Source organism: Gorilla gorilla, chromosome 4 (genome assembly GCF_029281585.2).
Source record: "Gorilla gorilla gorilla isolate KB3781 chromosome 4, NHGRI_mGorGor1-v2.1_pri, whole genome shotgun sequence".
NCBI lineage: Eukaryota > Metazoa > Chordata > Mammalia > Primates > Hominidae > Gorilla > Gorilla gorilla.
In genome coordinates, this window is record NC_073228.2 from 151143870 (window position 1) to 151159984 (window position 16115).

General features: G+C 37.6%; 1 protein-coding gene across 1 annotated transcript in view; it reads left to right on the forward strand.

Annotated features, from left to right (window-relative positions):
- STK32A (serine/threonine kinase 32A) overlaps nucleotides 1-16115 on the forward strand; it is a 152320-nt gene that overhangs the window by 43550 nt on the left and 92655 nt on the right. Inside the window, exons 3-4 of the mRNA XM_004042765.5 lie at nucleotides 254-309; nucleotides 1377-1528. Of these exons, the coding sequence (XP_004042813.2) occupies nucleotides 254-309; nucleotides 1377-1528 (208 nt within the window). The remainder of the gene's footprint in view (nucleotides 1-253; nucleotides 310-1376; nucleotides 1529-16115) is intronic.

The following is a 16115-nucleotide window of genomic DNA, read 5'->3' on the forward strand; positions in this document are numbered from 1 at the left end:
TACAGACTCCATAAAGGCAGAGATTCTATTTTTACTCATTATTACTGTATTCCCAGCACTAAGCACTATGATTAATACATAATAAGTGTTCAATAGATGTTTACTGGATGATTAGATTGGCATTTTAAGGTAGTCTGAGATCATGTTTTAGACAAGATACTTCAGTTTAGTCCAATCTTTGTTTATTATTTATTAGCTACTAAAGAGAAATTGATAATTACTCATGATATTCTTCTTTTTTGTTGTTTTACAGTCAACTTTGACCACTTTGAAATTTTGCGAGCCATTGGGAAAGGCAGTTTTGGGAAGGTGAGAACAAATTGAAATGATTAACCACCAGCAGGGTTATGTAGCCCAGGGAACAGAGGGTCCAGAAATGTTCACATTATTGAGTTGCTGGGACCGCAAGGAAAGATAATTAAGAGAAAATGTTTTTGTAATGGATTTTTATAAAATTGTCACCACAGTTTAGGAAAAGCGTGTGACAGGCAGCTACATAATGAACATATACTGTTCTCAGAATAATCTCATTAAACTCAAATCTGTTTACTCTCAGTAAACTTTAAGGCTTTTCTCTCTACCCTAAAGGAGATGAAGATTTCAGAATCATTTTCAGATTCTACCAGCTGTATGCCCAGTAATAGTTATCTTGTTTATGGAAGAGTTACTTATTTTCATGTGGGAAAGAAGTCACCTGATTTCTATTTGTTTCCTCATTTGTCTAATGTTTTTATCTTAAGAAAAATACATATTTGGTTTAATTTTTTTTGCAAGAAACTTCTGTATTCAAACCCTGATTACTAGTTTCTCAATGGAGACGTACTTTAAGAGAATAATATTTCATATAAAAGTTGCATTTTAAAATCATTTTCTGTTTACTTTTTCAGGCATTATACAGACCTCTAAAGAAATTTCAAAAACATGGACATCATATTTAGTGTTTTTCCAGTCCTTAAAGTCCTTTTTGGTTATATCATGTATGGTTGTAAACAGAAATTCTTTGCACAGTATTATTCAGCTTGACAGTTCAGTCATGTCTATTTCAGTCACTCAAAGCAGGATTAAGGATGTTACTTGTTATTGGAATATTCCTGACATGGAGGCAGCTATTTTCACCAAAATGCTGTCTTAAAAGCCCAAAAAGCAATACCAGGCAAAATTGTTTGAGAAAAAAGAGATCCAAGAATTGAACTGGTGCATAGAAAAGAAAATGAAATTTTTAATCTAAAAGCAGAGCTAAGTGGGAGCTTTTAACATCATATAATTTGCAAATGTTAAGGATCCAAGCCACAGCAAAGAACATGTCTTGTTCTGTCTCTCATCACCATGATCCATTATCTCCCTAATCACTCTCTCACTCGGGTTTTCACCATTAGGTCTGCATTGTACAGAAGAATGATACCAAGAAGATGTACGCAATGAAGTACATGAATAAACAAAAGTGCGTGGAGCGCAATGAAGTGAGAAATGTCTTCAAGGAACTCCAGATCATGCAGGGTCTGGAGCACCCTTTCCTGGTTAATTTGTGGTGAGTAATTTTACTGGACCTCTGAATAGAGACACTCCTGTTATCGGTGGGCTAGGGGAGGTCCCCAAATGCCTCTGGGACCTCAGCCCTGGCTGGTATCCAGGCTCTTGACACGGTTGCAAGAAAGAGTTCAAGGATGAGTTGGAAAACAGCGAAAGTACAGAGATTTATTGCAAAGTGGAAAAGTACACACTCAAGAGAGGGGAGCATGGGTGAACTCCAGCGAATGTCATGTAAGGGGGGATTTGAGGCTGCTGCCATAATGGGTTTCTTTAACCAAGGGGTGAAACATTCATGATGATTCCTGAAAAAAGATGGAGATTTCTTGGAACTGTGGTGCCAGCTATTTTTACACCAAATATGAATGTTCCTGGAACTGTCATGGTGCTGGTGGGTGTATGATTTAGTATGTTAATGAGTGCATGATGAGGTCCTAGGTGAAACCTAGGTCAAATCCAGCACAATGGAGAGGACCCACAGACTCTCTGAAGGAAACGACTGCTCCTGCAGGACCCAGGTGACTCCCCCAAAACTGTGAGTACCCCAACTGCAGAGGTGGGAAAGAGAGACCCTCCTCTCCCAAACACACACCCCCACTGGAGAAGCTGAAGGTCTGTTTGCTGGAGAAGTTTCCGACTTTACCTGGAGCTGAGTGGATTTGAAGAGCCCAGTGAAATACACGGGGAGAGGAAGCAGCAGAAAGGCCCTGGGAGCTTGCTGGGTCCACAAGCAGGCCATTCCTGCCTGGCACCACAGGGATCCAATGGGAGAGGAGCGGGGGTAAAATTCCATAGGGAGAAGCAAATCTCTAGCTGAACTTGGTGACAATTTGAACAGGGTGAGAAAGCGCCTGGCCAGAACTCAGGAGAGGGCACAAATCCAGTGTGCAGACTCCGGGGGCAGGGGATAAACCAAGCCCTTTTCTTTCCCAGCTGGGAGGGGGGTAGTCTGGGGCAGGTTTTCAAGCAGGTATTGCTTCTCTACTTAGAAACAACCTGGGAGCTGTGTTGGGGGGGGGAGGGTGGTTGGGGATGGGGGAGGGGGGTAGTGGAAAGCACGGTGGGAGTGAGACTGGCCCTTCGGTTTTCATGGGAGCTGGGTGAGGCCTGTGACTGCCAGCTTTTCCCCACTTCCTGACAATCTGCATGTTTCCGCAGAGACAGCCATAATCCTCCTAGGTACACAACTCCAGTGACCTGGGAATCCCACCCCCATTCCCCACAGCAGCAGCAACAGCAAGGCCCACCCAAGGGAGTCTGAGCTCAGAGACACCTAGCCCTGCCCCCACCTGATGGTCCTTCCTACTCACTCTGGTATCGGAAAACAAAGGGCATATAATCTTGGGAGTTCTAGGGCCCTGCCCACTGCCAGTTTCTCCCCATAATACCAAAGCTGATGCTCTCTGGAAAAGCACCACCTCCTGGCAGGAGGACAACCAGCACAAAAATAGAATATTAACCAAAGCTAAGAACCCTTATAGAGTCCATTGTACTCCCTGCCACCTCCACCAGAATAGGCACTGGTATCCACAGCTGAGAGACTCATAGATGGTTCACATCACAGGACTCTGTGCAGACGACTTCCAGTACCAGCCTGGAGCTGGGTAGGCTAGCTGGGTGGCTAGACCCAGAAGAGAGATAACAATCACTGCAGTTCAGCTCACAGGAAACCATATCCATAGGAAAAGGAGGAGAGTACTACATCAAAGGAACACCCAGTGGGACGAAAGAGTCTGAACAAGACTTTCCCTCTGAAAGAGCCTACCCAAGTGAGAAGGAACCAGTAATATGACAAAACAAGGCTCTTGATGCCCCCCAAAAATCACACTAGTTCACCAGCAATGGATCCAAACCAAGAAGAAATCCCTGATTTACCTGAAAAAGAATTCAGGAGGTTAGCTATTAAGCTAATCAGGGAGGAACCAGAGAAAGGTGAAGCTCAGTGCAAGGGAATCCAAAATATGATACAAGAAGTGAAGGGAGAAATATTCAAGCAAATAGATAGCTTAAAGAAAAAAAATACAAAATTCAGGAAACTTTAGACACACTTTTAAAAATGCAAAATGCTCTGGAAAGTCTCAGCAATAGAATTGAACAAGTAGAAGAAAGAAATTCAGAGCTCGAAGACAGAGTCTTCAAATTAACCCAATCAAACAAAGACAAAGAAAAAAGAATAAGAAAATATAAACAAAACTCCCAAGAAGTCTGATATTATGTTAAATGACCAAACCTAAGAATAATGGGTGTCCCTGAGGAAGAAGAGAATTTTAAAAGCTTGGAAAACATATCTGAGGGAATAATTGAGGAAAACTTCCCCAACCTTGCTAGAAATCTAGACATCCAAATACAAGAAGCACAAAAAACACCTGGGTAATTCATCGCAAAAAGATATTTGCTTAGGCACACTGTCATCAGATTATCCAAAGTTAAGATGAAGGAAAGAATCTTAAGAGATATGAGACAGAAGCACCAGGTAACCTACAAAGGACAACCTATTAGATTAACAGCAGATTTCTCAGCAGAAACCCTACAAGCTAGAAGGGATTGGAGCCCTATCTCCAGCCTCCTCAAACAAAACAATTATTAGCCAAGAATTTTGTATCCAGTGAAACTAAGCATCATATATGAAGGAAAGATACAGTCATTTTCAGACAAATGCTGAGAGAAATTGCCGTTACCAAGTCACCACTACAAGAACTGCTAAAAGGAGCTCTAAATCTTGAAACAAATCCTGGAGACACATCAAAATGGAACCTCTTTAAAGCATAAATCACACAGGATCTACAAAATAAAAATACAAGTTAAAAAGCAAAAACAAAACCAAAAAAATCTGCAGGACCCAGGAGACCCCCCCAAAAAAATGTGAGTGCCCCAACTGTGGAAGTAGGAAAGGAAGAGCATCCTTTCCTGAACACACACCCCCAATGGAGAAGCTGAAGGTCTGTTTGTGGGAGAACAGCTTCAGCTTTTTTTTGTTTTTTTGGAAAAAAACCCAAAGTACACAGGCAACAAAGAGCATGATGAATGCAACGGTACCTCACGTTTCAATACTAACATTGAATGTAAATGGCCTAAATGCTCCACTTAAAAGATACAGAATCACAGAATGGATAAGAACTCACCAACCTACTATGTGCTGCCTTCAGGAGACTCACCTAGTACATAAGTACTCACATAAACATAAAGTAAAGGGGTGGGGAAAGGGATTTCATGCAAATGGACACCAAAAGCGAGGAGGGGTAGCTATTCTTATATCAGACAAAACAAACTTTAAAGTAACAGCAGTTAAAAGAGAGACAAAGAGGGACATTATATAATGGTAAAAGGCCTTGTTCAACAGGAAAATGTTGCAGTCTTAAACATATAAGCACCTAACACTGGAGCTCCCAAATTTATAAAACAATTACTAATCGACCTAAGAAATGAGACAGACAGCAACACAATAATAGTAAAGGATTTTAATACTCCACTGACAGCACTAGACAGGTCATCAAGAGAGAAAGTCAACAAAGAAACAATGGATTTAAACTATACCTTGAAACAAATGGATTTAACAGATATATACAGAACATTTCATCCAACAAACGCAGAATACACATTCTATTCAACAGAGCATGGAAGTTTCTCCAAGATAGACCATATGATAGGCCATAAAATGAGCCTCAATAAATTTAAGAAAATTGAAATTATATCAAGCATTCTCTCAGACCACAGTGGAATAAAACTGGAAATCAACTCCAAAAGGAAACTTCAAAACCATGCAAATACACGGAAATTAAATAACCTGCTCCTGAATGGCATTGGGTCAAAAACAAAATCAAGATGAAAATTTAAAAATTCTTCAAACTGAATGACAATAATGACACAACCTATCAAAACCTCTGGGATACAGCAAAGGCGGTGCTAAAAGCAAAGTTTATAGCCCTAAACGCCCACATTGAAAAGACTGAAAGAGCACAAACTGACACTCTAAGGTCACACCTGAAGGGACTAGAGAAACAAGAATAAACCAAACCCAAACCCAGCAGAAGAAAGGAAATAACCAAGATCAAAGCAGAACTAAATGAAATTGAAACAAAAAAAAACGAAAGATAAATAAAACAAAAAGATGGTTCTTTGAAAAGATAAATAAAATCGGTAGACTATTGGCAAGATTAACCAAGAAAACAAGGGAGAAAATCCAAATAACCTCACTAAGAAATGAAACAAGAGATATTACAACTGACACCAGTGAAATACAAAAGATCATTCAAGGCTACTATGAACACCTTTATGCACATAAACTAGAAAACCTAGAAGATATGGATAAATTCCTGGAAAAATATAACTCTGCTAGCTTAAATCAGGAAGAATTAAATACCCTGAACAGATCAATAGCAAGCAGCGAGATTGAAATGGTAATTTAAAAATTACCAAGAAAAATGCCCAGGACCAGATGGATTCACAGCAGAATTATATCAGACATTCAAAGAAGAATGGGTACCAATTCTTTTGACACTAAGGAAACCTCCCTAATTCATCCTATGAAGCCAGCATCACCCTAATACCAAAACCAGGAAAGAATATAACCTAAAAAGAAAACTGCAGACCAATATCCCTGATGAACATAGATGCTGAAATCCTTAACAAAATACTAGCTAACTGAATCCAACAGCATATCAAAAAGATAATCCACCATGATCAAGTGCGTTTCATATCAGGGATGCAGGAATGGCTTAACATACACAAGTCAATAAATGTGACACACCACATAAACAGAATTTTTTAAAAAATCACATAATCATCTCAATAGGTGCAGAAAAAGCATTCAACAAAATCCAGCATCCTTTTATGGTTAAAACCCTCAGCAAAATCAGCATACAAGGGACATAGGCCTTAATGTAATAAAAGCCATCTATGACAAACCCACAGCCAACATAAAACTGAACACATTCCCTCTGAGAACCAGAATGAGACAAGTATGCCCACTCTCACTGCTCCTCTTCAATGTAGTACTGGAAGTCCTAGCCAGAGCAATCAGACAAGAGAAAGAAATAAAGGGCATCTAAATCAGTAAAGAGGAAGTCAAACTGTCACTGCTTGTTGGCGATATGATCGTTTAACTTGAAAACCCTGAGGACTCTTCCAGAAAGCTCCTAGAACTGATAAAAGAGTTCAGCAAAGTTTCCGGATACAAGATTAATGTACACAAATCAGTAGCTCTTCTATACACCAACAGCAACCAAGTAGAGAACCAAATCAAGGACTCAATCCCTTTTACAATAGCTGCAAAAAAACAAAACAAAACAAAAAAAAAACAAAAAAAACCCCAAATACTTAGGAATATACTTAACCAAGGAGTAGAAAGACCTCTACAAGGAAAACCACAAAACACTGCTGGAAGGAATCATAGACGACACAAACAAATGGAAACATGTCCCATGCTCATGGATGAGTAAAATCAGTATTGTGAAAAATAACCATACTGCCAAAAGCAATCTATAAATTCAATGCAATTTCCATCAAAATACCACCATCATTCTTCACAGAATTAGAAAAAACAATTCTAAAATTCATATGGAACCAAAAAAGAACCTGCATAGCCAAAGCAAGACTAAGCAAAAAGATCAAATCTGGAGGCATCACACTACCTGATTTCAAACTATACCATAAGCCCACAGTCACCAAAACAGCATGGTACTGGTACAAAAATAGGCACATAGACCAATGGAACAGAATAGAGAACACAGAAATAAACTCAAATACTTACGGCCAACTGATCTTTGATAAAGCAAATGAAAACATAAAGTGGGAAAAGGACACCCTTTTCAACAAATGGTGCTGGGATAATTGAATAGCCACAAGTAGGAGAATGAAACTGGATCATCATCTCTCACCTTATACAAAAATCAACTGAAGATGGATTAAGGACTTAAACCTAAGACCTGAAACTATAAAAATTCTAGAAGATAATGTTGGAAAAACCCTTCTAGACATTGGCTTAAGCAAGAGTTTCATGACCAAGAACCCAAAAGCAAATGCAATAAAAACAAAGATAAATTGCTGGTACCTAATTAAACTAAAGAGCTTTTGCATGGCAAACGGAAGTCAGCAAACAGCCCACAGAGTGGAAGAAAATCTTCACAATCTATACATCTGACAAAGGATGAATATCCAGAATCTACAATGAACTCAAGTAAATCAGTAAGGAAAAAACAATCCCATCAAAAAGTGGGCTAAGGACATGAATAGACAGTTCTCAAAAGAAGATATACAAATGGCCAGCAAACATATGAAAAAATGCTCAACATCACTAATGATCAGGGAAATGCAAATCAAAACCACAATGCGATTCCACCTTACTCCTGCAAGAATGGTTATAATAAAAAAAATCAAAAAACAGCAGATGTTGGCATGGATGCAGTGAACAGGGAACACTTCTACACTGCTGGTGGGAATGTAAACTAGTACAGCCACTATTGAAAACAGTGTGGAGATTACTTAAAGAACTAAAAGTAGAACTACCATTTGATCCAGCAATCCCTCTACTGAGTATCTACTCAGAGGAAAAGGAGTCATTATTCAAAAAAGATACTTGCACATGCATGTTTACAGAGCACAGAGTTGCAACCCAAATGCCCATCAATCAATGAGTGGATAAAGAAACTGTGGTATATGTATACATGATGGAATACTATGCAGCCATAAAAAGGAATGAACTAACAACATTTGCAGTGACCTGGATGAGATTGGAGACTATTATTCTAAGTGAAGTATTTCAGGAATTGAAAACCAAACATCATATGTTCTCACTGATATGTGGAAGCTAAGCTATGAGGACGCAAAGCAATGAGAATGATACAACGGACTTTGGAGACTTAGGGGGAAGAGTGGGAGGGGGGCGAGGGATAAAAGACTACAAATATGGTGCAGTGTATACTGCTCAGGTGATGGGCGCAACAAAATCTCACAATCACCACTAAAGAACTTACTCATGTAACCAAAACCACCTTTACCCCAATAGATTATGGAAAAATAATCCAGCACCACATTAGGTTTAGTCGGACTTAGCCAGCTTGGCTTACACCCTGGTTTTTCAGGTTCTTATCAGTCCCAGTTTATGCAGCTGTTTCAACATTTTCCTTTTGCTAGTCATGTGAAACTGCTGTCTGGAATTTTCTATTCTCCTGCTACCACCCTTTATTATTCCTGTCTCACTTTCATCTTCATTCCTACTGTTACATAAATGCATCTTGATTTCTAGGCAAGCATTTGTCAAGTTCTCATTAGGATCTTCCTCAGGGTCTTTTGTTCTCCTTAGTTTCTTTGGCTTTATAGTGAAAGAACATTTTTCTTTTATCGTCACTAATAAATACTTCTTGGTTCAGTTGTCACAGTTCCCCTTGTCCTTGAGGTCAATATATATATATTTTTAAACACTGTAATTAAATATGCTGACTGGGAATGAGTTCAGATGTCTTATTAGTTATTAGATACTTTCTTTCCCCATGAACTGCACGGGAGGAACTTTGGTTACAAAGCATGGCCTCATCAGCTGACTTGAGGTTGATATTTAGAATTTATACGAAGCACTTTCTCCCTTAAAATAACTGGCAATAAAACTGTTGCTTTGTAGCGTATTTCTTAGGCAGCCATATATATACCTGTAAGTTAGACAAGGATAGGTGCTTCCTTTGTCAACAAATAGCTTTTGCAGAGCTGAAGCTAACTTGTATCAATGACTAGACGTTAAGTGACTGTGATCTGCGCTCCAAGCTATTTCCATAATCCAAGGCATGGAAAATGGCAGAGAAGCTTGCAGTATCTATTACCTCCTGTTCTTTTCTTGTGTGTCAAGGTCTTTGTGTGTCACCTTCATTTTATTTTACATTTTAATGCGTCCATTATGTTAAGTGGTGTTTCTTAAAGCTAATTCAGGATGACTGTTATTTAAATATGCATACCAAGAAGTTCTGACTTACTAGCAAAGAAAAAAAAAGGGTCTTTATTCAGAGAATGCTAATGGAAAAATAATTGAGGTTTTACTCTGTGTTTAGGGACATCCTTCTGGAGAAATCAGTACATAAAACCTGCCTCCATCCATCTTTAATTATTACAGTTCACTTAATATACAATTTGCTCAAAGCCTCTATGCCACAGTTGAAAAGAAGATGGTTTTATGTGACTTGGAAATAGGTCTATTACAGTTTATGCACTACTCGGATATGGTAGAGTCTAATTTCAGCTTAAGCTCAGTGTATTTAATCAGTATCTTAGAGTGGTCTATTCAAAATGCTGCCATGTAAAAAGCTAAAATGGATGCAGCTCTTTCTTCCCTACCCTTAGCAATCATCAAATTGCCTTTCTTCCCCTCTCTCTGCATCCTGAGAATGACAAGATACTGTCACTTCACAACCTCTCTTTGTTCAAAGTCACATTTTTCTTCTTAAAGAGTTTAACCAACTAATTTTTTTTTTTTTTAAGACCAGGGACCCATGATAAGTCCTTAGCATTTTACCTTCCCATATTTGTCTTTCATCGCTGTGTGGGCGAAGTTGATTTCATTCTGTTCCTTTTTTTAAGAAAATGGGTATTGTGAGGCTTTAAGCTGGCCAAAGATGATAGATTTTGCTGTTTGCTAATTTGGTGTCATTCCAGACAACATTCTGTTCTCCATGCATACTGACCTGGTGATAACATGACATATAACCTATTCTTTCCTTCTCACTTCTCACATTGAACCTCACAGTGGAACACTAGGCATCATTAACAATGATAGAAGAAAGAGAAGAGACTTACCTCCCCCCAATGATTCTGGTACTACATTCAAAACTAGAAACTAACTGGGAGGGGGAATTCTTAAAGTACAACAGCAACTCCCTTTGTCTTCCAAACCATGAGAAAAATCTTCACAAATCTGTATCATTCTTCCTAATAAATGCTTTTTGTTTTAGTAAGTACAATATATTCAATGTAAGTTTATCTTTCCACATTTATAAACCATCTTGCAGTGCTTTTGAAGGTGTGATTGTGAGTGTATTAGTCAGTTCTCACATTGCTATAAAGAAATACCTGAGACTGGGTAATTTTTAAAGAAAAGAAGTTTAAGTGGCTCATGGTTCTGCAGGCTGTGCAGGAAGCATAGTGGCTTCTGCTTTGGGGAGGACTCAGGAAGCTTCCAATCATTGTGGAAGGCAAAAAGGGGAGCAGGGCATCTCACATGGTGGGAGCAGGAGCAAGAGAGAGGAGGAGAGAGTCACTACACACTTTTAAATGACCAGCTCTCTTAAGACCTCTATCACGAGAACAGCACCAAGAGGATGGTGTGAAACCATTCATGAGGATCCACCCCCATGATCCAATCACCTCCCACCAGGCCCCACCTCCAGCATTGGGGATTACAATTCAACATGAGATTTGGGTGGGGATAGAGATGCAAACCATATCAGTGAGTAATTTACTTCATCATTTTTAAGTCACATGGTTATAAGATAGGGTTAATGTGTGTAACTTTACATTTATAAATGAAATGAATAAAGTGCTATGGCCAGTACCCAGCACATAGTAACAGGTGTCTTACAAATATTCGTTCTTTCTTTCCTTACTTCATGAAGTTATGACATTCTGAACTTGCCCATCTCCTATGGTTCATTGTGGACATCCAAAGGACAAATCTAAATGGTGCTTGGCCCCAGGACATCATGGAAAGCTGTATGTGCAGTGTCAAGGGGGTTATCTTCAACTCATTCTCTATAAGAGCATATGTTGTTTGTTTTGTTTTGTTTTCTATCCTCATTCTGCAAATTAAGCAAACATCAAGACTCCCCAATATATTGTGTGCAATTTAATCAAGATTTTATGTCCTGAGTTTAACTATTAGATTTATCTTTACCACCCGAAAGCGTTAAAAGCTTAAGAAGCATTGTATTATTTATAAAGTAACGGCAATACTTTTAAAATTTCTGCCTTCTTTGTGTACTCTATTTTATGGATATGCTGTGTAGGCCTCTCAATAATACTTTCAATAATCTCATTCATGCTAAAATGCCCCTAGCTTCTGGAGATTTAGTTATAAAATTCTAGTTTTTCAGGCTGAGGGTAAACAAATTGTTCCTTTTTTAAGTGAGTTAAGATTAAAAGGTTTGTGTGTGTGAATAGGTATAAATGAATACATACATATGCATATATTTATACATTTATACCTATACACACACAAACTTATATGTTTTTCAATATCATATATATGTATTATATATGAATATTACATATATATGTGTGTGTATATATATATGTGATATTTGAAAACTCTTCTGCTCATTGCAGTCAACTTGAAAAACAGAAAATTACCTAGAAAAATGAAAATTCTTCAATAATTCTTATCACCTTGTAACAATCACTTCTAACATGTTGGTGTATGCTTTTCAGTAAAATGTCTGCATTTGATTTTCTGTTTTTGATCATGCATTAGCCCCAATCATTCCTTCTTTCACCCATATATTTACTGAGCATCGAAAACAAGTTATAATTTGATTGCTAGGTGAAATACAAGATGCACAGTTATATTTGAATTTCAGATAAACAACCAATAATTTTTAGTATATGGCCCAGATATCACGAGATATATTTTTACTGAAAATTTTTATTTATCTGAATCTGAAGTTTAATTATGCATGTTGTACTTTTATTGGTTAAATCTGGCAATCTTAACTGTAGTAGAAACTCATGCTATGGGGATATCTTGGTGAGCAGAAATAGACGGAGCCCTGATATTAATCAAATGGCACATGAATATATAAACTGTGAGAAGTATATAAAGAGAGTAAGTATGAAGAACTGTGTGTGTGGTGTGTGGGTATGTATGTTTTGGGGTTTCAGAGAAAGAAGGTAAGTAGTCTGGGGGCAGGGACGTTAAGGAGGAAAGAACATTTGGAAATAAAATTCAACCTGACTTGCCTCCAGGGACCTGGCTACACTCAGGAACAGTCTTCAAATGTAGGCCATGTTATCAAGTGAATGCTGCCAGACAGGGCTGGCATCCAGGAAAAGTAAATAAAATCTTCTTGTGCGTCTGTCTCTGAGGGCTCTTCACAAAGCCCTGGCAACCCACAGCCTGAAAACAAATAGGCCCCAGTCTTTCCCAGCATAGTTGATTCCCCAGGTGGCTTTTGTTAATTGAGATTAAACCTGTAGCTGCACACAACTCCTCAGGGCCTCTATCTCTTTACTCATGTCTTTGTCCCTGTGGATAGAAGGGGTCCACATGTGGTTTCAGGAAATTAGGACACCAGATCATCTGTTTTAACTGGAAAGAACTACCTGTACTGAGAGTGTGACAAGGTCCTTTCAGACTCTGAACATAGCCCAATAAATGGTATCAACCTTAAATAACGAGATTCTGAAAATATGATTAAGTATCGAGTTTCCTGGAGCCCAGAGCTTGAGGATGGCCACCTGGGAGCACAGATTCACTTTGCCCAGAATGTACACTCCAATTAGCAGCAGTTATAAGTGGGGTTTTAAGAAAAAAAGACGAGGCAGTTCCTAAGTTATTTACCAAAAATTTACATTAAAATAATGTAAGCTATTGATGGACTATACATTATTCTTTGTATCACAAATTACAGGAACACAAAGATAATGGGTGAGGCAGCTAGTCAGGAACAAAATGGCTTTAAAATACTGTCCTTGAGCATGGGTTTGAGGCTGTGACTGACATCCCATACTCATGTTTCTCTAAACCTAATAAATTGTGCATATCTCATATAGCTCAGACTGCTCTGAGCTATTTTTGTTTTCTCATTTCCCCCCTTTTCATCAAGATTTTGCAAAGAAAGCATTGTGGATGAACTTAAGCAGTTTTGGCTCCTTTTATGTTCAGGAACTTAGTCCTGCATTGCTAGGAAGTCTTATTCCCAGATGGTCCTGTCCCACATTTGGGGGAAGGGGAGAGGATGAGTCTTAGTGGGGATTTTAACACCATCAGAAGCAAAATTGGGATGGCATCGCAGGGTGCCACAAATGAGACCTCACCCAAGTCACTAATTTATGTAGCTACTGTTGCCTGTGGAATCATCTCTAGGCTTCAGAATACCATGCAGTTAGTTTTGTCGGAATAAGTAAAACAATGAGCTATACATAGTAGAAATATAATACACATAACAATTATAATTTTAAAAAAAAGAATTTCTATGCCTGAATGAAAAAAATATCTATTCCATTGGAAAGTCAACTAAAAACATCATGAAGAAAATTAAAATCCAGTCCTTTCTTAGAGTCTTGTTGTAGCAGGAAATAATTCAAGATTTAGATCAAATTGTAGGAAAATAATAAAAACTAGAAAACAATGGTCAGGGCTGAATTTAAAAACAGATGTGCTATAATTTTCTTCTGAACCATAATTTCTCTCTCTTCAGTTCACTATTTCTACCCAAGATAAATTTTATCAGGACCAACATACTTGTAAAATAAGCTTTAGTATTATATTTGGCCTAATTATTTGCATTAAGTGCAACAAAAATAATGAATGGCCATGTATGCATTTTTAAGTTGGCTTTGCTGGAACTTTTTCATAAGGAATCTCAGATTAGACTTTTAAAAGCCTCTCTAAACTAGATATTGGAGCCAATAATTCACCATCAAACTGCCTGTAGCATCTACATAAATTGGGTGAATTTCTCCCTTCTTCAGGTTCCGAAATATCTTGAGGTTTCTAGGCCTGTCAAATGATGAAATTCTTTACTTACTGCAAGGTCAAAAAACTTGTGAGGGTACCATGTAGACAAGGTATCAGGTCAGTTTTCCAAAAGGACTATTGATTTGGCTCTATAAAGTCAACTTCAATTCATCAAAGCAGTTTGGTCATATCTGAAAGTATGTCATTTCACCCAAAGCCTTGGTAAAATGACCAGCCTTGGTAAAATGACCACCCTTAGTAAAATGACCAGTGTCTCCAACTGTGTACTGTTACAGAAGAAAACAGGTTCTTACTGAACTTACACAAATAACAATATTGCCATAAATAAAGAGTATTCACAAATAGTTTCCAAATTCTGGAGGAATCAGGTAGAGAGTAAAATGTTTCAATTTTGCTCATAAAAGTATACTTTACTTAATTGTTGTAAGCTCTAAATAGCTCAAAAAAAATTATTGACTTTGGAAAACAAAACAAAAAGAATCAGCAATGTTTCAAACAAAAAAAGTCATTAAAAAAATTTCAGTCCTGGCCAGGTGCAGTGGCTGATGCCTATAATCCCAGCATTTTGGGAGGCCAAGGCAGGTGGATCACCTGAGGTCGGGAGTTCGAGACCATCCTGACCAACATGGAGAAACCCTCTAAAAATACAAAATTAGCCAGATGTGGTGGCACATGCCTGTAATCCCAGCTACTCGGGAGGCTGAAGCAGAAGAATTGCTTGAACCTGGGAGGTGGAGGTTGCGTTGAGCTGAGATCACATCATTGCACTCCAGCCTGGGCAACAAGAGCGAAACTTCATCTCAAAAAAAAAGAAAAATTTAGTTCTCTATCAGTTCAGTTCCATGTAGTTAACTCTTGTTCTGTTTGATATTGGGTTAGCAATCTTCACGAACTGATGAACTTTTATATTAGAATTCTGAAAGTTTTTACGTAGTCCATTGATATGATTTCCAAAACCTTCAGAAACTTGTATTCGAGAGTACTTCTCAGAATCCTTTCCATGAATTTCCTTGAAGGATAAGCAAATTTTGGACTGTAGCTGATTATAAACCACTTTTTATGAAGAATCTAAGTAAAATAATAATTGTCTGTAGATGACAAAAGACTTAAAGCAGTCTTAGTTAAAGACACAATTGACCAGGAAATTTGGTTATGCCTGTAGCATACAACAACTTGACATAACAATCGTAATTATTACTGATCATATATACCAAAACATATTGGAACTTTTGGAATCTCATTCAATTTTGGAACAGATATTAATCATATTAATACATTTATACAAATATATTCAAAGAAAGTTAAACATCATTTCTTATTTGACAATGCTTTCTGTATGATTTAAACATATCAAATAAGCCTGATCTGCCTCTCTGGAACTTCTAGGGGACCTCATATCTGAAAAGTTATTTCGAGGTAAAAAAAAAAAAAAAAGGACTAAATTTTAATTTGAAATATGATTTTGGAAAGTTTGTCAAATATCAAAGGTTTAAAAAACTTACTCAAAATATTTTTGCAGGTCACTGTAAAATAATAGTCATTTATTTAGCCAAAGTGATAATTCCAAGATTTCAAAAGCAAAAACTTTTACTATCTGGTAGAAAGGAGATTGCGTTCCCAATCAAGAGACCTAATAGGGACAGCATGAGGCAAACTCTTCCCTCCTTTTTATAAGGAATCTCAGATTTTACCTTAAAAAGCCTCTCAAGGCTAGGTATCTTTGAGAGGTTACCTTTTTTTTTTTCTGTTTTTCTTTTTGAAGTTTAATCAAAAGGCAAACAAATCTTTTACTGTCTCTTATTAATACTATATGAAATTCTTATTCAAAGGAGAATGCCAAATTTTACTTTTATATTAGTGTGTTGTCAATACTAAAGCTAATTTTAATTAAACATTATAAACAAATCCATACAAT